At 38.2% G+C, this 24575-nt stretch overlaps 1 protein-coding gene and 1 long non-coding RNA gene across 2 annotated transcripts; one reads left to right on the top strand and one right to left on the bottom strand.

Annotated features, from left to right (window-relative positions):
• LOC137860665 (uncharacterized) lies at positions 1 to 23683 on the top strand. Its single transcript, XR_011099124.1, has 5 exons — positions 1 to 6339; positions 18027 to 18134; positions 19546 to 19639; positions 21574 to 21746; positions 22442 to 23683. It is a non-coding gene; the product is annotated as an uncharacterized lncRNA (long non-coding RNA).
• LOC137850031 (inositol 1,4,5-trisphosphate receptor-interacting protein-like 1) lies at positions 6348 to 7693 on the bottom strand. Its single transcript, XM_068670268.1, has one exon. The coding sequence runs from the start codon at positions 7691 to 7693 to the stop codon at positions 6671 to 6673; it is 1023 nt and encodes a 340-aa protein (XP_068526369.1). The 3' UTR covers positions 6348 to 6670.
• Positions 23684 to 24575: the final 892 nt, after the last annotated feature.

Here is a 24575-nt window from a genome sequence, read left to right as displayed (position 1 = left end):
TTATGTCAACATAATTTTCTGAAACAAGAGTAAAATAGATTAACGTGTTAAGGCAGGGGACAAAAATTGGTACATTCCAGGGATTCCAAAGTCTCATCTAGCATGGCACAATTCATCTGCAATTCCTAGCATGGCACAATTCATCTGTGATTCCAACCCAGAAAAAAAAAAAAAAAGAAGTCTATTCATTAAAAAAAAGTATTTTTTATCTTATTCTGACTTAAAGAAAAACAAAAGAAGAGACCTTTTGAAGCGTTTTGTCAAAAATAACAGAAGTAAGTACTTGATTCCATTAAACAATTAAGCAACTACTTTCTAAAATGGGACACAGAGTTTTAGGATTTGCCTATTTCAGACCAACAATTCAAACCTTTCACATCACATACAGTGGCACTTTTAGTAGGAGTTTAATTTGGAATTTGTCTTTTTCAAGCTGACCTCAAAACAACTCTTAAGTTGTTTGGGTAATCTGTGAGTCTTCAAAATTCCAATATTCTGCTTGCATATTCTCAGTTGTTCATTAATCTTTAATTTTCAGTAGGGAATCTGAATAAAGAACATAAATAATTTCCATTTTAATAATATATATCTTCTGTTAATTCATCATTTGATGCTATGAAATACTGTAGATATAATAGCATCCACTATCCATTTCCTAGTGCATTTGATTAGACAGCCCCCCCGTATCATTTAGAAGGAAATCTAAACATGTTTTTTATAATTTGTAGCTAAGCATAGGTAGTCCAAAGTATAATTTCCACTGTGCTTCAAAAATACTTAGTGTTGACATTATTATCGTTCTCTATTCGTCTACCTTGACTTGGAAACTTCTCTCACAGTAATAGAGATTTCAGATAGTTTTATTATGTGCCATCTCCATTTACTGTTTACACAATCTATACAACATAGTACACATTCTTCACGCAAGAAGTAGAAACTACTTTTTTATCAGTCAAAATTATGAGTGCAGCTATAGGCCAGAGTCATCAAAGGCAGTACAGGGGAAGAAAAGATCGTCTTTTTATGGTAGCCAGTTCCCCATTATTCACCGAAGATTTACTACTGTAAAGGAGAAGGCTCTTCTGGCTAATCTTTAAAGTGCTTTTTTCACAAAGGATGACTTCAGTTCTTACCAGGCCTAAGTGCTCCAGCAGTGGAAGAGTAAGAAGGGAGGTTTTGAATCATGGTCCTTTATGCCCACACCACATTTCCTTCCAGATAGCACCATTCACACTACAATCTGTCAAATGTTACTCTGGAGAATATGGGCTAATGCAGTCATCTACTACTAAGGACATAATGTCAAAGATTTTATCCTGTCATAGTAAAGAGAAATATGGTTAAAGATAACCTCTGGACACCCATCATGTAGCCGGATTATGAAAGGCAAACACTGAAACACCATGTGGGACTTGTATTGAATACATTCCTTCCTGCTAAAATAGCTTAAGGGTGGATGGATTTATTGCCAAAATGGAGTTGTAACAGTGTAAAGACAGGTTGCCTTGTTTAAACTACAGGAATGCCGGTACATATGGTAAGGGTGTGAGGTCTACAGTTAAGTCTTTGAGGTAATTTTCAAGATTACCCTCAGAAATCACTTGTCCCTATCATACCAAGTGTCTTTTTGCAACTGAAGTGAATTTCAAGGGTGGCTGTCAGAGATGTCTTAGATGCTGCCCTTGTTGGATTAACTTCTGTTGCATTTCACTATCTACTCTAGAAAGAAAAAAACAGCTAAAACAATTGAGCAATAGAAAACAGAGACAGTAGGTCAGATTTCCAAATCTGATCAAGATTTTTCTTGGAGTTAAACAAGCTATATTAAAAACAAAAGGCTCTAATCTGATAACAGGATTTTTTTTTTCTTTTAATTAAATTTAGGGAAGCCATTCATAGTAGCACCAAAACATCACCTTTAAATATTGATACTTGCAACAGTTAAGAATACAGATTGTACAACTGGATGGATCAGGAGAAGAGTAATCATGGGATATAGCAGCTCTTAGACTTAGAAGAAAATTCGACCTATGTAATTGGGGTTTATGAGTTTCCATGTGCTGTTACAACTCTTTTCTCCTCATTCCTCTCAGTAACATTATAACTTGTTGTTCAATTCCAGCTAGGTTTGACAGAGGTCACAGGGAAAGTACAGTTGAATTCAAGGCTTATGAAAATAAGATATTGGACAGAAAAACAGACATTATTAATACTGCAAATGTGAAGAATAACAGCAGATTGCTATGCAGTATGAGGCATGAGGAGGCTATGTAGGAGAAAGCACTTCTTAAAGGTCTCAAGCTTTGTAAGCTCTTCGTGTAGGTTTACCCACCATGGCTGGCACTCATGAGACATAAAGCCAATGGAAACAGACTTTGTTAACTAAAGTATTTGACTACTACTACTTTGCCTGTAGAGTTTCAGTGGGAATCAGGTCAATTGCACATGGATGAGCTAATTACTCTTTGATGTTTGGCTGTTTCATCTGCATGATTTCAGTTCTGTTCCCCATGGGAAATGTTTATATCATGAGAAATCTAGCACTGTAGCAGAGCCCATCGTAAACCAGAGGCTTCACCATGAAGAGCTTCCTTTTTGAAAAAGAGATTAGAAATGTCAGCATACATGTTGTACTGCAAAGGTATGTAATTTCTCTGACCAACTGCAAGTAAGAGTTTGCTATGGTTGCTTACAGTTCATAGAACGCCAGTTTCCGTTCATTCCAAAAGGGAGTGACTACTTCAATAATAGTTTCTGGAAGGATGACACAGCAATATAGAAAAAACAGCCTGTACTGTTTGCCCTGTAGGTTGGAGAACTTTTGTATATCTTGCTTCCATCAATGGAATTTTTTGGAAGAGGTTCATTGAGTTTGTATTAGATTGTCATTTCATTTTATTAACAAAGAAGGAAGGAAGGAAGGAAGAAAGGAAGGAAAGAAAAAGAAAGAAGGAAAAGATTCCCTGTTAAGGGTTTTTGTTTTGTTGTTGTTTGGCTTGTTGTTTTCATTTTGTTTAAGAATTAGGTAGGTTTCAGATAATTCACTTCAAGTGCAGAATTTTAGAGTGAATTTTGAGACCCCTTGACTAGAGAGATCCGATTGTGAATCACTGACAAACAGCTAACTATAGTCAACAGCCATATACTTAACTCTATCAGAACAAACTGAAGAAAGCAGAGTTGATTTTTAGCTGGATAACAAATCATACATTTCTGATTTAACAGTCTGATACTGTAAGAGGTAAAAAAATGTATTCTGTTTCCTCAGAGTTATTTCTTTCAATGTATCTTTAAAGGGTATATTATTAGTCTGTCCTAATGCAAAATGATCAGCTGAAACTAATCTTACTAATGAGGTTCATTTGTTCTTTGACAAAGCAATAAATAGTTTCCTCAAGAAAAAACCTAACTAATAGTTTAGCCACAGTGTTATAATTAATTTTCTTCTCCGGCGCTAGCAAGCATGGAAACAAACAGTAAATTTTTCATTTGTTCATCTGTTCAGAACAACTGTTTAGCACAGATATGCTTGATTAATGGATTTAATTTGTTCCCTTCTCCTGTAGTCAGTTTTCATATTACACTGGTTATCAGAGGATAGGACAATAATGTGGGTACTCTCATTGTACTGTATTCCATCAGTGTCAGGGCTGCCTTCTAGCTCTGGGTCTGCATCTTTAACCTTTGTAGTCCTGCCGAATCTTTCATCAATCTGTGTTACAGTCACCTTGGGAAGGAAAAGCAGAAGCACTCAGTCAGCACTTACAGGTAGTAAAGTGTGTCATTATTTCTTACAAAATGCTGGCAGCAGTGCACCTTTCATTTCAAACAGAAATATGATTTGTGAGGTGAGCTACCCTACTGTTAAGAGTAGAAAATGTAAGTTAATAGTCTGGTTACTATCTGGATTTTATATTTATATTTGTATGTGTATGTTTGTAAGAATGCGCATACATATATATAAAATTATATTTGTTTTTCTTACAGTTTTTATATACAATATTTCTGTGGTTCTAAAAATTATTACTGTTACATACTTATAATTTATATACCTGCTTCAAGTAACATCATAAATAATAAATAGACATTTCACAATCTTAGTTTCCTCTCAGTGGAACACATAGAATCATAGAGACTTGCCAAGGTTATTCAAGGGTTCAGGATAGTGAAGTGATGAACCATTAGAAGGTGCCACGTTCCTTCAGTTTCTATTATGGTAAAAAGGAGTTGAACCAAATTTAGTGGCATACATGTACATATTACTTCTTTAAGTGGCACATTACATGCTTACGTAATAAATCAAGTGTAAAAGATCCTTAAGAACTGCTGAAGTAATAAGGTGTTTCACGGTGTCACCATAGGTATGCATCATACAAATTCTTTGAGGATGCTGGCATACAACTGGGAAAAATAATTTTAGTGAACTTAGATTTTTTTAAATTCAGCAACTATGTAATTAAGAGTTGTACGTCCTCTGAATTATCATATGTATTTCAGTATTACACAGTGGTGTTGATATTTACTTGTGTTCTCCTTATTTCAGTTACGTAAAAATGAGAGACAGTTTAGGCCAAAGAACCTTCACAATGTAACTAGAAAATTACACAAGTGAAAAAAAAATGAAAAAGAAAAAAAAAGTGAAAAAGAAAAAAAAAAAAGAGAGATGAGCATGGCCTGCCCAAAATCACTGAGCAGGCTGCTGTCATAGCCAAGAGTAGACATGAGATCTGAGATCCTGCTCAGTGTGTAGTCCACTGAACATATTGACTCCTTGTGACACTTGCATTTAAATACCTTCCATCCTTTTTATTTCTGCTACAATCACTTCATCAGGATGGAATAACACCGTAAACACACTAGAAATTTCAATACGCTGTTGTATAATGAGGAAAAATATTTGTTACACAGAGCTTGCTTTAGAAGAACCTTATACTAAATCCTCTGTGGCACATAGTGGCCCAACAAGTTGTCAGTTTTTTCTCTTCTTCTTCTGCAAAATTTTCTCATTTCTCAGACTCAGAAATGACCATTAATTTTTCCTATTTCAAATGTAGTTCCGGGTTGGAGAGAAAAATTGTGAGCATAATGAATAAAAGAAAAAGAATACCCATGACTGATGTTAGGTAATATCTTAATTGACGTAATTATGACATCTAAAGCCAAGAGTAAATCAATAAGGAAATAACAAAAATAGGGCTGTATAAAGATAGGATATTTCAGAAACATTTTGTAATTAATACTGACCGGAGTGACAACTTTCTAAAATGTCATTCTAGTTCTGATTTGTTAGTGTGGCTACCTGTTTCACCATCTTGAAAGATTTTTTTTCCTTTTTTTTTTTTTTTTTTCTTCATTCAATTAAGGACAGCTTGATTTGCAAGACAAGTTGAGAATGGCCAAATATAAATATTTGGTTCATCTTTTGATTTTGAGAGTGTCCACACTAAATTTTCGTTGTCTTGGTGAGAGTACTGGAAACTCCAAAACAAAGCAGAAGTTGGATTTTACCTGTGAATCATTTTTTCTCATTACAACGTACACATAAAATCTGTTCAAAATTTCCATGCAATTATTTTCATTTAGAAATGATATCAACGAAAACAAAAATAACCAAGCACAGCATTTTTTTCTAGGTTGTAAATTGCTAATTGTGCAAGTTTAAAAAAAAAATAAAACCTGGAAAAAAAAAGTAATGGTTATATTTTTAAGTTATAGAAATCATAAAATGATAGAGTAAACTGAGTGGGAAGGGACCCATGAGGATCATCAAGTCCAGCTTCTGGGGCTGCACAGAAAAATCCAAAAATCAAACTGTAAGTCTGAGAGTCTCTTCTTGAACTCAGTCTCAGTGCCATGAGCACTACCCTGGGGAGCCTGTTCCAGTGCCCAACCACCCTGATGGTGAAGAGCCTTTTCCTGACATCCATCTTGAGCCTCCCTTGTCCCAGCTCCATGCCATTCCCTCAGGTCCTGTCACTGTCCCCACAGAGCAGAGCGCAGCGCCTGCCCATCTGCTCCCCTTGTGAGGGAGCTGCAGGCCACCATGGACCAAGTGACCTCCAGAGGTCCCTTCCAACCTCAGCCAGTCACTTCAGGAAAACAATTTGCAATTCTGTGACAGCGGTGCACTCAGCACCCTGTGCCCACGTTCCCCCACATAGTGCTACGCAGACACGGTCAGAGCATTTGTTCACATAGGCTGTTTATTGGTGTCAATATATAGGATGAAGCTCCCTGACGGAATGGACTCTCTCCAAGAGTTTGGGTGCTCACTGCCTGGAAGAAGTTGAGCAGTCCAGCTGCTTGGGAGGCCGGGGACACCACCATCCATCTCCTCAGGTACCCTCTCGTTGCCTTCCCTCTCGAGGAAGCAGTTGAGGTGTTTCTTCTCCAGGCAGCAGCAGAGGCACCGCAGGAGGTCATCCAGGCGCAGGGGGCAATCTTTCCTTTGCCAGGCTTGCCAGGGCTGTGGCTGTCAGGTGGTGAATCACAGCCGTCCTCAGGGTGTGGGGGGAAAAGCCTTTGCTCACCAGCATACGGGCGCGGGGCTGCAGATGGTTGAGGTGGAAGCTGTGGGGTCGGGCATGCCTGGCCGTGTGCCCGACAGACTGCATCTCTGCCACAGCGCAGCTCTTTGGCGGCGCCGTGCTGCTGGTGAAGCTGGCCGCGGCTACCCCAGGCTCAGGAAGGAGTCCGAGTCGTCTAGCCGCACCCCAAGCGTGATCTCAATGGAGAGGGTGCTCTGGGAGGCGTTGGCCAGCCTGATCTTGCAGGAGCGGCGGGAGGGCAGCACCGTCAGGCGGCAGTGGCGCGACTGCGGCAGAAGCTCCCAGGCTGCTTTCACCAAGGCCTGGAACCAGCGAGTGGTTTCCTCCACATCCAGGTAGGAGCCGGTGCAGAGGGTGCGCAGCAGGCTGGGCTCCTGTCTGCTCCTCAGCTCGTGCTCGGGGTGGTGGAGGAAGCACAGCATGTCCCCCACCAGCCGCTCCCTCGCGCAGGCGCACTCCAGCTCCACGCGCAGGCCGGGCTTCCTCGCTGGCGTCTCCCCCTCGGCGCCCAGCTCCGGGTGGAAGGCGTGCCCGGGGGGAGGCCTCAGGGGCACGAGCAGGCGGTAGAGGACGTTGTCCTGCCGGGTACTCCCGTCTTCGGAGAAGCAGCCCACACCGATGGCCGGCTGCAGCTGTGGCTTGAAGAGAGCTTCCCCGGAGAGTCTTTGGCAGGCACCAAGAAGCTTGTCCACCAGCTCCTCCACCACCTTGCACTTGTCGGCCATGTGCGGCGCCGGCCACTGGGTGCGATTGGCCCAAACCCTGCCCAGATCCCGGGTGTCATCGGTGTTGGTGTTGTCTTTGTCTTTCTTCTTCCTTGGGTAGCTGCCCTGCTTGCTCCTGTGGAGCCCAAGTCTCCATTTCCTGAGCCACCGGCAGAGCCCAAAGAGCAGGACAAGGAGGTCAATAAAGGTCCAGAGCTGCCACTGCTGCAAGGCAGTGAAGAGCAGGGCTCCCAAGGCCACCCCGCTCTGCTCCTGGCTCCTCTCCTCCATCTCATGCAGCAGCCGAGCCATGCCTTCAATCAGCTGCTCCGCATGCTGCTGCATTCGCTCATTTGCATCCGCATCCACTTGATCATCCACGAACCACGGCTTCTGGGCAATGCCCAGCACAGCCAGGGCGAGGAAGATCAGCCGAGCCATGGCTTGCAGGAGGTGCAAACTGCACACACCGACGGCCAAGGCCAAAGTGTGGTGGCGCTGCTGCTGCTGGCCCTGATGACAGCCCCCCCGCTGTGACTCATCCTCTGTGCTGTCACAGGCACCACAGCCGCATCACACCAATCCCCCTCCTCTCTCCTGCTCTGCTCTGCTTTTCAAAGGTGAAGAGGGCCTCTGCTGGGTGACTGTTGCAGAACTAAAGAGGGAGAGTCAAAAGACATCTGGACATGGAATCAGAGACTATCCTGAGTTGGAAGGGACCCATGAGGGTCATCATGTCCAGCTCCTGGATCCACACAGGACTATCCAAAAATCAAACCGCATGTCTGAGAGCATTGTCCAAATGATTCTGGAATTCCAGCAGACTTGGTGGCGTGACCAGTTCTCTGGGAAGCCTTTTCCCCTGCCGACTGCCATTTCAGTGATGAACCTTTCCCTAACCCCCAGCCTGACCCTCCCCTGTCCCAGCTCCACACCGTTCCCTCGGGTCCTGTCGCTGTCCCTGCAGAGCAGAGCTCAGCAGCTGCCCCTCTGCTCCCATCGTGAGGGAGCTGCAGGCCACCATGAGGCCTCCCCTCAGCCTGCTCTGGGCTCAACAAGCCCAGGAACCTCAGCTGCTCCTCACACGTCTTGCCCTCTAGACCCTCTACCACTTCCATGGCCCTCCTTTGTACACTCTCTCCAGTAGGTCTGTATCCTCCTTCCATTGTGGCACCCAAAACTGCGCACAGCACTCGAGGTGAGGACGCAGCAGTGCAGAATGCAGCGGGACAATCGCTTCCCCGGACCGGCTGCGCTGGGCTTTGTGCAGCCCAGGGTGTGCTTGGCTCTTCTGGCTGCCAGGGCATGCTGCTGGCTTTTATTCAACTTGCCATGAACTAGAAATCTCTGGATCCCTCTCCACAGGGCTGCTCTCCAGCCTCTCATCCCCCAGTCTGTACGTATATTCAGGATTGCCTCTTCGCTCCCAGGTGCAGAATCTGGCACTTGCTTTTGTTAAACTTCACACAGCTGATGATTGCCCAACCCTCTAGTCTGTCAAGGTCTCTTTGCAAGGCCTCTCTGTCCTCGAGACAGTCAGCAGCTCCTCCTAATTTAGAATCATCTACAAACTTACTTAGTGTGAATTCAAGTTCTGTGCCCAGATCATTTATGAAAACATTGAAGAGAACTGGCCCTAAAATGGAGCTCTGGAGAACCCCACTGGTGACCGGCCACCAATCTGATGTAGCCCTACTTACCATAAGCCTTTGAGCCTGGCCCTTCAGGCAGTTGTTTGCCCATCATACTATGTACTTGTCTAGCTGTATGCTGGACGTTTTGTCTGGATGGATACTGTGAGAAGCAGTATCAAAAGCTATGCTGAACTCCAGAAAGACTACATCGACTGGCTTCCCTTTGTCACCTAGATGGGTAACCTTGTCGTAAAATGAAATTGAGTGAGTTAAACAGGACTTTCCCCTACGGAACCTATGTTGGCTATGACCAACGAGCGTGTTGTCTCTGAAGTGTTTTTCAATAACTCTCAGACTGGTCTTCTTCATGGTTTCACCTGGCGCCAAAGTTAGACTGACAGCCTGCAAATACCACGGCCTTGGGCGTGGTCCTAAGCAGCCTGCTCTAGGTGGCCCTGCTTAAAAGGTGGGATTGGACCAAGTGACCTCCAGAGGTCCCTTCCAACCTCAGCCAGACACTGGCTCCTGTGTTTTTGGAAAACAACACAGGCACCACAGCTGCATCACAGCAATCCCCCTCCTTTCCCCTGCTCTGCTCTGCTTTCCAAAGTGAAGAGAATCTCTCTAAGTTCATCAAATGTATCGAAATGATACATCAAGGTAGGTTCGTATTAAGAAAACATTCATCACTTATAGGGCAGTTGGACATGGGAAAAAGCTTCCCAGAAAACTGGTGAAGAGAACCTCTCCAGGGTGAGTGTTGCAGAACTAAACAGAGAGAGTCAAAAGCTATTTGCATATAGAATCATAGAGTACCCCAAGTTAGAAATAACTCACAAGGATTATCGAGGCCAGCCACAAGACAGTCCAAAAATCGAACCATAAGTCTGAGAGCACTGTACAAATAATACAAATAAACTTTTTTTTTTTTTTTTTTTTTGTATAAAAAACTTGATGGGTCCCTTCCAAATCATGTTTCTCTGTGATTTCATTACTCTAAATCTTTGAAGTTTCTCTCAATTTCTTATAGGAAATTATAAGAATACAATCTTCATTTTGTGGAGATGTGCTAATAACACAGACCCTCATTGTGTAGCACTAAAAAATACAAACATTCTTCAAGGTAATTAATAGCTCCGTTTTCAAATTAAAGTATGAAAAGTGTGTCATGTTGAATATCACACAGTAATCATTGACTGCAATAAAATCCTTACTGTCATGAATAAGTGACTTCAGTTCTGTAGGGAAAAATGAAGAGTAATACAGCAATTAAATTGTAATGTACCTCTTTTGTGTTTGCACATTAAAATAAAGTTGCCTTGAAACCATAGTTCTAGGACTTACCATCTAAGGAACATTTTATTTCATAAGCTCAGTGGTGATATTTTTATTTAAATGTAGCACTGTGTGTGCACGTGTCCCTGAACACATAATATCTATTCAAACTCCATCATTAGCATGATAGCTAACAAGCTTGGAGATGACTTAGTTAAAGGTCAGGTGCTTCATTAAAACCACTTGTCAGCCATTGGAGGATTTCCAGGAATGGTGAGCTGTGACAAAAACAACTGAGTTTATATTATACTTTGCACAATTAATTCTAAAGAAATTAGAGGCAATTTAGAGGAATAGCTGAGAGACCAGTCAAGATGAATTACACTCATCTGTACTAAACCAAAGTGCTTCATTGCCCTGGCAATTAAAATACTGTTATCTGTATAGAAATGACCATTATGTCAAGCAGCCTGAGCCTGTAATCCTTAGTCAAAAAACGCATCATAAGTTTTCCTCAGGAGACATAACTGAATTCAGAAGCCCTCCTAGCGCATTCAGTAGCATATTCAGGGCTTTGTATTTACTGGGGAAGGCATCCTTGTATTTTTGATACAGGGCTGCAAAGTCTGTCTGTTCAAACAGAGGAATTGGAAGTCACTTAAGGCTCTTGCTTAGGGAGATTGTGAACAATGTATTTTAATATATTCCGTACTTCCTGTGTCTGTCATACCACCACTTAACCTAAAGTCGAAACAAATGCTGCATTCTTCTGTATGCCAAAGCAGGAGGCTGTTCCATTGAGGGCTTACTGCTTTGCACCATTTTTGGTCTGCTGTCTGAAGGACATACTCCTGTCTTACTGTGGCTTTAACTTGGCATGCCCAAGTAATTAAAGACCGTTACAATGGTTGAAGTAATTCGATGTATGAAAATGAACTGTTGAAACAAGACATTTATACTATTAGAGTAAGATTACTTAAGTACTGTAATCTGACACATTGACAGAGAAGTTAACAATTTGGAAGGGAATAATTTCCTTTTAATGTCTTGTTACAAAATCTGAGAACAAAAAGAATGAACTTGAAGTAGGTATTGTTAATTTGGAGAAAACAGCGTAGAATTCACTAGTGACAGAGAGCAAGATGTTGCAGCTTGGATTTAAAACAGGCACGGCAATGTACTGAATGTTTACTTCAGATGATTAATTTTTCACTGTTTAAAAAAATAAAATAAAATAAGTTATCCAAGCCTCAAGAAGTACTGTGAGCTGTAGTTGAATGAAAGGACTGCACATCTTCAACTTAGGTGAAACTTTTTGTTATAGTGTGCTTGTAGTACACCAAATACACAGTAATTAAAGCCAGAATGAAAAGCAGAAAGCAAATTGAAATAAACATATATTTTAAAAAATCCATATTAATTTGGTTTTCAGGAATTTTAATTTATTAGAACATTCACAAGTAGCAGCCATATGAGAAGATACATAAAGAACTTTTTATTAAATTTATGACTGTTGAGTTAGCTAATCTTCTTGCCCTACTTCAGAAGCTCTCTTGTTCTTTCTCTCTAATGGCACGAGAATACATTTTCCATTTTTGTTCCAAAGCCTGAAAATTCAAATTAATTAATATGGTATTTCCATAGCCTCGGTATTATTCAGAAGAATTTTTATTATGTACTTCCCAATACCAGCTGTGTTCTTCCAGCTTTCAAGGTTTCTGTTTCTCCTCTCCCAAAGCTAATGTTGAATTGAGGGAAGGTGGAAGAAACAATCAACTGGCCTGTTTTTACCAAAGAAGCTGAAGTGCCAAAAAGTTTTCCTCCCTTCCTCCTGTTGCCTTCTTCCTGTAAATACATATTATCATTTGAGAACAGAGGAGGACAGCTGAGACTTTAATTAGCTGCTTTTTTAAAAGAGGTGTGAATATGCATAGATCAGATAATCAGTGGTTGCGCTCAGTGGTGGATAAAACAATAAGAATGTCTCTGAACATTAAAATCATGCCAGCCCTGACCAAAATCTTATGAGTAAGAAAAAAATCAGAAGTTAACAAAACTGGCTCCATTAAAATCTCAAGATATATTTCAATACACAAATTAGACTACACTGTTGACAGAGATCTAGTTTAGGACCTCTTTCTGGGATTTCTTGTCATGTAACAGCTGGGTACAATAGAAATGTTTAAATATTTCCTGTGACAATTTGTTAAGAGAAGCTACTCTATGATCCTGGTGTGTATCACAGCTTTTATCCTTTAATTTCACTAAAAAGTTACTTCTAATATGTATAAATACATATCAGGAAATTATTGAGAGTAGCTACTCTATACCTACTTCAGACTACTGCAAAAAGTCATAATGACAATCATCGTGGATGTCTGTTGGGAGGAATAGGTTGAGAACAGAAGATTGGCAAGTAGGATGGGATCAGAACAGAAGACTGGCAAGAACTGTAAATACACTCAGGTGACCTGGCATCTGGGAATGCATAATATCTGGGGAGTAGTAATGTAGGAAAGCACATAGATTGCATTTCATGCTGTTTGTACTCTGTGTGTTTGGCAAGTAGCACGTGTGTATAGATAACATAGGTGTTTGGTAGACTTGGAGGCACCCTGTCAGATGTGCTTGAGAAGATGCTGCAGAGGTCAAAGAAGCACAGTGAGAATCACAGCATGGTGGTAAAAACTGTGCCTGTGCAAACTCTGGATAAAATCATGTGTAAACAGTAGGCTGGTGATCTGTCATGGACTGAGCTTAGCAGTGCCTGCATCCTCACTTGTGTGCCTCTGCTGGGGTGTTGCTTTGGGGATACCTCAGCTGGCGAGGTAATGAAAATAAATCTCTTTGCATTTTACCCATAGGTCTGCTGCTTGTGTGTGCTGACTCACACGGTGTCATCAGAAATCTTAAAATGTAGAGGGAATAAAAAAAATGAAAATTGAATCCTTTCAGGCTACTGTTTACAGAAGCAATATACCTAGAATGCAGTATTGACTTCATGGCAACTTTCCATAAAAAAAGAGAAGTTGTGAAAAACTGTTGCCTACTTTTCATGATATGCTAAGTTTGATACAGAAGAGTTTGGATATTTGTGTATATGTACACCATAACAATGTATTTTCTAACAGTTTTATTTTCTAAAACCAGCTGCAAACTACATAGGCAAACCAACCTCAAGCATTCCTGAGGTTTTGCAATACCCTAGAGTAGCAAGTCCATGCCAAGCAAACAAGATTAGTCTAATGAGGGCTGGTTTGGGTCTAAAAAGATTTGAGTTCAGTTCTCTTCTGTACCAGAGTTTTCCTTCCAAAACGGTCAGTCTTTCTTCCCCAGATACCAAGAACAACATTTTCTGACTTCGGAATTACATAATGGTGAAGGAGATTTGTAGGCCTGCTGCTATGATATTGGTGGTGGAATATCCCTTATCAAAGATTGTTAGATACAGGGTTTGTTTGCTTTTTCATATTTATTCTCTGAGTAGCTAATCATCTGAGATACAACATAAATACTTCTTTTGGTTTAGTTCAGCTGTTCCTCGTTTATTACATAAAAGTATATCATGGAAGTTCAAAAAGTTGATTTGATCTTTATCATTTGCTTAATTTCTGTCATTTTGTTGCTGTGAAATAATAATGCATCTGAAATCTACTTGAAATAGAAATCAAACATGCCAGCTGGTTTGCTGAGAATGCATTGAAGTTTGTCTATTCGTTGTCTTCTGACTGGACTTTTTGATTGTGGTGATCTTTTTGCAGAGTCCTAAACAATGTTTCCCGGGCTGTGTTATAATGCTCCTTTGCCCTGATTCAACAGAATACTTGTTAGAGGTGGAATCCCCTTAAATTGGAATTTTTTGAAAGAGCTCATTTGAACACCATTTTGCTCACTTTTATTCCAGAAGGACTCCTTTCTGATGACATTAAAAAAAAAAAAAAAAAAAAAGCGAAAAAGCCTAATCATTGCCTTTGTACCATAGATGATAACTGCAGTCAAATTGCACTGGCTTGGGATTTCAGTTGTTCTGCTGAACAGTGCAAATTTTCCAGGAAATGCAGATTACTTTAGACCCTCAGACATGCTAAAGCTCAGCTCTCTGACATTCTTTTTTATCTCCTATTTAGTGTGCAAACACAGGCATGCTATAAGTCTGTGTTCTCATTTCCAGTTTTCTGTGAAAATGCATCTGGAAAACTTCCTTTATGATGTTTTTCATAGTGTTTGTATTTAACAAGGAATAAATCCGGTACTATTTGCTTAATGATTTCATGATGTATTTTTGTGCATAACAAAGGATTTGAGGGCCTGCAGGGGCCTTTTTTAGGGTATGTGTTTGCATGCCAGTTCCTTTCTGATAAAAGCTGCATAGAAAAGTATTTTCCAGACAGCTCTTATTTTGTTTTATTTTACTTCTAATGCAGAAGACAATAGATAGCATAAATAAATGTGCAGCTGTATGGTGAAGTGAGGAAAATTTTGTCAGGGATCTCAGTGAAAGTATGACTGTGCTCACAACATATCTTTAAACAAGGGTAGTCTCCCTTCTCAATGGGAACAGTGACATGAAATGTGATACGAGGCAGATTAGCTGTGTCGTGGTGTCTTCTGGCAGCACATTATGTTCACGTCATGTTTTTGAATCTCATTTACAGATAAGCTCTCTGAGTAATTGTAGCATGTGTCTTAAAATTGTAATCTTCTTTTGATGTATGGAAACAGAGAAAATTAGATTGAGAGAATCTTTCAAATGACTTTGTATGTTATTTAGCTTTGGAGTACACGGTTTTCCATAAACAAAGCAAATCTTTCCCTCTACTGTTTCTCTTTAACCTTTCCAGTCTCCTAACAGACTGTAGTTTAAGATAAGAGGAATAAATTGGTTGCCACTGTGCTCTTGAATGAGTAGGTTTTCGTGTTTTTTCCTTAATGTGGTAAGTCCTAATGGTCTTGCGAGCTTGGATAGTATTAATGTTCATGATACTATATTAATGTTTTTACATTATTCTAATGGTCTGAGTGCCATTATTATTCCACCTTAAGCATCAGTAATTACTCTTCAAATGATATTTAACCTAAAAGAAACATCTTTAGGGAGCACATCCCACCTTTCTCCCACACAGGTCTGTGACATGTAAGATGTGATTAGAAAATAGCAAATGGATTATATGAATTCCTAATTGTTCTGTAAAAAACAACAAAAAGCTTTTGAAATATGGCGATCAGAGTGTTCAGTCTGAACGTGGTACAGTTCATCTTTCCATCTCTCTGCTTAAGGAATCCTTTCCAGATTTAACAAAAGAAACACAATTGGCACAGGGACTTCATAAACAAGGGTGATGCCATTCTGTTCTCCTTAGCGGGTGACAGAAAATTTCCTGTGTTAGAAGAAATCCCCTGAAAGTACCAATCAGATGTATTAATAAAAGGCTGCCCATCAGCTTGGCTGGTCTGGAGAACTAAAAGTCATATGAATCTGTGGAAAAAGGAATCTGATGAAAAATTCTGAATTTCAATTTTTTTGGAGGAAATCTTTCAAGTGCTAACATTTTTCATTTAGATTTTATTTTGTTTGGCTTCCAAGTGTGATGACAAGAGGTTTCCTCCTTCACTTCACATTAAAAGTAGACAGCCTACCTAGCTGACACCTTTTCCTGCTGTATCATAAATAACTCTTCTACAGATTCATCTATATTAAGAACTATGAAAGATAATTATCTTACCTGACACCTAAAATTGTCTCTTTTTCAGTCATAGCAACATACAGGCCAGGCTTGGAAATTGCCCACTTCACAGTGTTAAGAGATGAAATTTCACATCATTATAAGAACTGTTAGGGAAGAGTTGTTTTGCAAGCAGTATTCTCCCTTCTGATCTATTTTCTTTTCTTTGGGAATTAAAAGTTATCTTTGCATATATCTTGTGGTAAGATGAAACACCACATATATCCCCTCTTGTAGATAGCAAATGAATATTGCGGAGGTATTTTATTGCATTATTGCTACTCTGTGCCATCACTGCCTTTTCACAAATATCATTAAGGTGGAAGAAGCTTGGTCATAATGTGTTTAAGATTTAGCGTAAAGAGGAGTTATGTGTACAGATTTGCCATGCTTGAGCAGCAGGCTAGCCCCTCTGGAATGAGTGAGTGTTTACTAACAAATCCACTTTGCTGGTAATTATCATTGCAACCAATTAGCCCTGTATTCACTTCTTGGCCACTCTACAAAGTAAAACTCTGTTTCTCAGAAAAATATTTTGACTTAATGTTATTTTTGGAGTTGGACTTCCGGGAGACAGCATTTTTCCAGTGACCTTAAATGATGCCTGATTTTATTTCTCATAGTGAAAGGCTTTGATATATCCATAATGCATATAGGCTTTATCAGAAGACAGAGACAGTGAGAGAGAGCACAGCACAATGCTTTATTTAAACTTGACAGTGGTGTTTGAGCAGTGCCATGATACGTAACACTCAAGTCATCAGAGGAAACTGAAACATGGACTTTTGTTCTAAAGGCCACTTAGAGTTTCCTCCAAAGGCCTTTTCTGTGAAGCCAATGCTACCACGTTGGCCTAGTCTCATAATTCACTGTCCAGACTTCACATTTATAAATTCTAAGAAGTGACAAAAATGACTTTTTCTCTGAGACCACTTCATCTGTGATTGTGTTTGAGATACTCAGGAATCATCCTATCTATAGGTACTTTAGAGAAAGCATTTCCTGCAGGACTACTTTCAAGGGACTGTATTTAACAGAAATTCATTTATTTGGACACAACATTAAGCATATGAATATCTGCTGGAACTAGTTGTCATAGCTGAAAATGCCATTGATTCAACCAAAGACATTCACAGTTAATGTCTCAAGATGTCTTCAGTTTGTTAAGTACACTCGGGTCTTTCTGTTGCAAAACAACAAACAAAGCAACCCACCACCAAACCAAAAAACCTTTCCCAGCATGCCTCCTTTCCCAAGTCCTGCCCCTCCTCCCTCTTCATGTGCTTGGACCCTGGAGGGCCTCAGGCCAGTCTGCGTACCTGGAGCTAGTCAGAAAAAGGGAAAAAGTGCAGGGCAGCCCTTCGGAAAAAGAGTAGTGCGTGGTATTTATATCTGACATTTTTTGTTTGCATCCCTCCTGCAGTGTACAACTAGAATTTCTCCAGTACAGGATTCCATTAAGCATGACATGCCATCACTTGATCCTTTGGTTAAAAAACCCATACATTCTTACCTATGTGTTTTTTTAAACACATGAATGCAAGTTAATCCTATTTTTCCTTAGATATTAATTTGAAGACAATGAAAGTTGCTTGAGAAATTATCCGAAAAGACACATAAGTGTTTAGACCCAATGTCTGATTAAAGACGTCCAGAACATGGGAGAAATCTTTGACATAAAGGCACTTTTGATTACTTTTTTTTTTTATCAACTAAGATGATGTTCTTCTGTAAATAAGCCGGTCATGAGTTGCTATGTTCAATAGTAACTGTAAAGAACTAAAGCTGATAAATTCCTTGCAGTCCTACATGTAGCTTCTATTATTTCACAGATATTTGCTCCATCCTGAATGAATTATGAAAAAAATGAGCATCTTTCTGGTCAAAAGACAGGCTAATTAAAAAAAAAATATTACTTTGTTTCCAAAAAATCAGATAATGATTTTTAAACTTCACTGGTCAAAATAAGAAAGAAAAAATGCTTAAAAAAAAGCATTTTATAGCATAAAATGCTAGGAAAAAAAAGCTTTAATCAGTATCTGCCATATCCAAATCAGATTCCTAACTTTTATATATAAAGTATCTGTTGGTGTCTGTGATGTAATACACACGTTAATTATCACTTTTCTTTCTTTGCCATAGGGTCCTAAGCTGTTGCTGACCAATGTTCTTTGTATCTGCCTGTGCTGAACAAAGATGGCATCAATCCCCAGCCCCGTCACCATGGTTTGTTATTTCTCCATGCTAGAGGTTAGTACCCATATCAGCTAGCAACCTCATGAAAAACCCTTTCAAGCACAGTGCTTTAGGGTTGCAAAAAAACAAAACAAAACAAAACAAAAAAATATTTAAATATACCTTTAATCATTTTAAACTGAAGTTATTTGGAAGTATTGGTACAACTAGCTGAAATGGAACTTGGGAGGGAAAATAGTAATACTTGATCATCAGTGCCTTCAACTGTGAATTTTTGACCCTGCTCTTGAAAGGAGTTAATTTCTTTCTATGCTGCTGTACCACCCTATGTACCATGACATGTATCTTACCTGTATGTTGTCCTTTGTATTTACCTTCAACTATAGTTTTTAGAGTGCCTTTCTTTTCTTGAAAACTATCGTGATTGTTCCCCAAGCCCCAAATTTGAGGAGAATTAGTGGGGGGAGGGAGAGAGGAGAGACAAACAAAGAGAAGAAAAAGCCATGTAAAATTGCCAGTCTCCTAACCAGTAAACTTGAGAGCACAAGAAATGCAGTAACATTTGTTTATTTTCCCAACTGGAACACAAATACTGTTAAATCACTGCCACTTGCGTATTTACACTCTGTAGTATCAGGGGAATCTTTCTATAATGTGATTTATCAAGCTAAGTACCTGTTCCACAGTGGAAAACTTCCTTTGCTTTAATAAAATATTTCTCCAGTAAATATTGTCAGGAATTTTAATTAAAATAAACAACATGGATCATTGTTTAACAGATCTGGAATTTGTAGTAAATGACTTAACTTTATCATTGGTTTTAGGGACTTAAGAGACAATGTAAACAACCCATGAAATTGGGAAGCCTCCCAGGAAGACAGAGTTTGGGTTAAATGTGTGGTGTAAATAGCTATAAAACTACAAGGAACTTGTACTTTTAGACATATATTTTAAAGCTTAAACAAACAAACACTAAGGCATTATGTCTCTTATTAAGCACTTAATTGAAAAGACCAAAGGAAATTATAGATTGATTTCCTTAGGTATTGATAGTGTCAGGTACTGTTGAACTCTCAATCAAAATAATACTAGTATTTGTGCAGGAAAAAAAGTAATTATGGAGAGGGAAAAACACTTAATATCCTTACAAACATTTCTGATCAAGAAGTATTTCCCTCAGACCTTTCTATGTCCATCTGCAAGTGTCATTTTGAAGTGTAAATTCTATGTGTGGCCTAAAGCCATAATTCTTAACTTTTTTTTTTTTTTCTGATCCTGATAATACATTGACACTCTAAAACCAAGTTGTGTGGAAGTTACTTTTTTTCTGCTTGTGTACTTTTTATTTGAAGAGAATGGATTAAAGGAATATTCCTTTTTACAAGTATATGCAGTTGACGTAATCACACATAACCTCAAGATTATTTTGGTAGTCATAGATTCTTCTCTTTTCATTCATATAAAGGCTGCTGCAATACCCATGGAAGTCGATGGAAGATTATCAAGACTTAGAGGAATAATTTAACACAGCTAAACATCTAATTTGTCTTCAAAGAAGTGTAAGTAATCAATCACATTTGAGTTTTGTCATATACTTTATACTAGTAAGTGTATTTTAATAAGAAATACATAAATATAGATGAGAATTTTTTTGTTTTTAAAATAATATAAAAATATTTTCTTTAAATTGATATAATACTTGAAATACCTGAAATTTATAGGATGGTATGAAGAGAGAATCATATGTGTTATTTTCAAATTATTGCATAAAAATAATTATGGAAGCTATTATGATGAGGAATATAAGATGCAATCTTAAAAAGCTTATATTAAAAATACCATAATTTTTAGTATACAGGGAGTTTTAATGAAATTTTACAATATTTTCTGCTAAAAAATATTTCCTTCACATGTGTTAAAGACATGTCTTAAAGAATGAAGAGTTTGTCCATAGAGGGGAAAGAAAAAAAAGGCTTTGAGAAAGCAAATTGCAAAAAATGCAATAAATTCTTACTGTGAATTGAGTCAACTAGTGATTTCTTTAATCCACAACAACTGAAGAACTTCACTATGGCATTTTCAGTTTCATATTTGCAGTGTAAGTTTTTGAGAATAAAACCAGGCAAGACCATTTATTAGCAAATCTAACCATATTGTCCTGGTTACAGCTAGGATAGAGCTATTTTTCCTTCTAGTAACTGGTATGGTGCTGTGCTTTGGATTTAGGGTGGATAATAATGCTGATAACCCACTGATGTTTCAGTTGGGGCAGAGCAGTGCTCATGAAGAGCCAAGGACGTCCCAGCTCCTGGTGCTGCCCTGCCAGCGAGGAGGCTGGGGGTGCACAAGCTGGGAGGGGACACAGCCAGGACAGCTGGCCCGGGCTGCCCAAAGGGATGTCTTATGGCACATGGTGTTGTGCTGAACAATAATATTTGGACAGGGTGGGACAGCCACTGCTTGTGGCCTGGCTGGCTGGGCATTGGTCAGCGGGTGGTGAGGTGAGCAATTGCATTGTGCATCACTTGTTTTGCGTGTATATATATACACACACACTATTATTATTATTATTGTTATTGTTGTTATTGTTGTTGTTATTGTTGTTATTGTTGTTGTTATTGTTGTTATTGTTGTTGTTATTATTATTATTATTATTATTATTATTATTATTATTATTATTATTATTATTATTCTCTTCCTTTTCTGTCCTATTAAGCTGTCTTTATGTCAACCCATAAATTTTACCTTTTTTCTTATTCTTTCTCCCCCTTCCCATTTTGGAGGGGAGCAAGTGAAGAGCTGTGTGGAACTTAGCCGCATCCCAGGTTAAACCACAACATACATTTAACGAGTGAATCTTTTTGATTCAACTTGTTAAAGGAAAAGATGACACCATACCTATCAAGAGACTTCAGCCTGCAATTCTAAGCTTTTATCAGAAATTTAATTTATCTGGGCTTCAGGAAATGTTAATTCTGTGACAGAACAGCCCAGATTTGCTTCTCCAATATTCCACTCCATCTGGTAGAGATGTTAATGTCTATTACACTGAGTAAGATTTTCAGAATAAGTTATCAAATCATAGAAGTCACCAGATAGGAGTTCAGGCCAATATGTGTGATAAATAGATTGGCTTTTTTTTTTTTTTTTCACAAAAATAATTAAACAAGGCTAGCAATTGACTGAGTATATCATAGATTTAATTTCTAGATTTCATTTAGACTTCCCGTGGATTTTAGATCAGGTTCTCTGCAATCAAGAAAGCAAAATCTAAGTAGCGTTGGCTAGAGCCTAACCTGATTTTATGCAGGTAATAAATATAACTCTGCAAATGTACCTCAAGTCATACTTACTGTAGCATTCCCAATATATGTCAAATCATGTCATGCTCATTTTATGAGTATTAAAAAAATAATTATTTTAAATCGGCATTGTTTAAAATGGTTAGATGAATTCTTCTTTACCTTTACTCATGAATTCCACTGATTTTCAGTAATTCTCATGGAGTGTGGGAAGTGAAAATTTGGGAGAAAATACACATCAAGAATTGCCCCAGTAACACTTCAAAATACACAAAGGAAAGAAAAATGCAAACATTTTGGAAGACAAATACCAATATCACCCTGCAACACTAGTAGATCCTTCAAAGACTGCCAGACCAAAGTGGTAGAACCTGATTACTTAAATATTTTTACTTTATTTAACTTTGCTTGGCACAGTGAAGCACATAAGCTTAAAAATATGTGTAATCTATGCACTTGAGAAAAGATGTGCTATCAAAACCTGGGACTAAGAACAAACAAGCTCAGTAACCACAACTGAGCGGGACTCTCAAAATGCTAATGAAAGTGCTACGTGGTGGGGACAGGACGGGGTCTTGGGGCAAGCCTTTCATAACTCTATTTTTAACTGGTGTTTTCATCTATCAAAATACTACCAGAGACATAATGCTGAAAGTGAGCAATTTCTCAATATTAGATTGCTGAAACAAACCATATATTTGGTATTTGTGTGATGGTTATGGACAAAAATCACATTTTTTTCCCTTTTAATAAATAAATTTGGAACTGTATACAAATGTGCCCAATTACATTTATAAGACCATATACAGCTAATTCTCTAAAGAAGAAATGATTGCATATCATAGTGTTTTTTATTATCTCTGTAGAGAGGCACTAAATGGTTTCCCATCACTAAGTCAAAATGGGAGAAGAGAACCTAAATGAACAATCTAGAAGGCAATACAGGATATATATTTTTTTTACAGGATATATTTTTAGTTGGATATACATAAATTGCAACTAGAAAATAGATAATCATACAAAAATAACCTCTTAACTAAAATTCTTGTGTCTTTTTAGGGGGAGAAAAAGGCAACAATTGGTGTGAGGAATCACAGTCCCTCAGATTATTTTACAGAAGGTAAGTTCGTGGATGAGAGAATTGCCTGGATTAATATTGCATGAAAATAATAGGATCCAAATGTCTCATAAATTAAGTATATTTACAACACTGTTTCTTCCCTTTATAACCTGATTTACAGGCAAAAAATCAGTGGAATGATAGACTTCTGTTCTATAGGTCTTGATTAATCTATAGTTAAATAGATATTTTACTGTTATAAACAGAACTTAATGACAACAAAAAATCTGTTTTAACCTGTTTGGATTTATTTTTTTCCTATTCTGTCATATATTACTGCAAACAGTTTTTACAAAGATGTAAAATTCTTCCTTGCTATTTTTCAGTAGGTGTTAATATTGGCAAAGAGTTCATGAATATTGTTTGTTCTTCTGTGTCACATTTGAACTGAGAAATTCAAACCACTTTTAAACTTTAAATTGCAGTAAAATTTTGCAAAGCAGAGGAAAGAAATCTGTAACTTCACTTTGAAACAATGGCATTCAGTAGTTATTTAATTAAGGATAGGAACAGGTATTGGAGCAGAATACCATATTGAGTTTGAAACTTGGCTGTGAATTTAGGTGGATAGACTACAAGTATGAAGTTTAGAGATGTAAGGAGTCTATAGGCTGAGAACCTCAGAAGGAACAAGGTTTATGTGCCTCAGTTTGGGAATCTTTGAGGTACATGTATATTAAAAGAAACTGACTTTTAGAAGACAGACAACAAGAACCTTCTGAAGAAATTACGTCCTATTAAGGCTTTTCATACATATGTATATGTAGTAGACAAAGTCTATCAATATAGTTTGCTCAAAGATTGTGTGGAGTGTCATCATTTTGCTAGCATTCGAATCCCATGCTTTTGGTTTGTACATATTTGAAACTGAGTTTTAGTTCTGGAGCAGCTTTCACCATGGCATTGTGAACTGCTGATGCAACCTCCCTCTCTTCTTCCATGCAAAGTTGTTGCAGTAGACAGTTACCTTTCATGGTTAATTTATATAGTTAGTGTGTTTTTTATTATTAAATATTTCCTTACAAGGAGATTTTCTGTGAATATTTTTATCATCATCCAAGGCAACAATAACATGAAATTAAGCCAGAGGAGCAGCATGATTTGGTTTTAACCAGGCAGACATGAATTCAGTCAATGCTGATAATCTGCTTTAATGTACCATATTGCTACCTACTTTTACATTTTTGTGACACTCATATAGCAGCTCTGTGCATATGTATCATTTGTGTATATAAAATAAATAAAAGTTAGAGGTGGATTGTGAATACATGTGAATACACGTGCTTGTTTATTAATAACTATGTTATGATGTATTATAGATATCTATCTTTTGTTTTTACAGAAAGTGCACTTCCAGCTTCTAAATCTTAAATTAAACTCCTGTGGACTAATGAAAGAAAAAAGTATACTGAATTAACTGCCTCTGAAATAGATTTAAACTTTGTAAGAATTATCAGTTTTGTACATCTAGTAGGGAAGAAAAAATATGAAGGAACTATTAAATTAATATCTCAGCGATTACAAAATAGTATTTCACATGAGATTACAGTGCTCTGAGGTGTCTGTAAAACCAAGGAATCCATAATGATAACTAAGGGAATTAGCAAACATATTAAGGACCAGATTGCTTTACAGTGGGACTAAAAGGTTTCTCCTGAATCCTCCTGTTAGTGAATGTTCACCACTGTGACTAAGGCAGAAGCTTATCTTCAATAAATATAACAGGCAAACTTAGCATAAACAAGTGTGATTATGTTTGCAGGTCCATAGAAAGGTAGGAAAGGAAGTGGAGAAAATTGTGATTTAATAGTCTAAGTAGGTTGCTGTAAGTGAAATTGAACTGGCTAAGCCTTAAATTGGCAACAGATGCAAAGAACTGCATTAATAATAATGCAGTTATTACTGCCTCATTAGTGCTAATGACAAAAAGAAAAACATGTTTTGCTTAATTCTTAATGAGTACCGGGTTTACATAGAAAAAAAGATGTTCTACATATATATAAAAATTATATAATAATTTACAATATATTATAGGATATATTGTAATACATTAGTATATAATTTAATAATTAT

This window comes from Anas acuta, chromosome 1 (assembly GCF_963932015.1).
Source record: "Anas acuta chromosome 1, bAnaAcu1.1, whole genome shotgun sequence".
NCBI lineage: Eukaryota > Metazoa > Chordata > Aves > Anseriformes > Anatidae > Anas > Anas acuta.
This window is presented reverse-complemented; position numbering and strand designations above follow the sequence as displayed.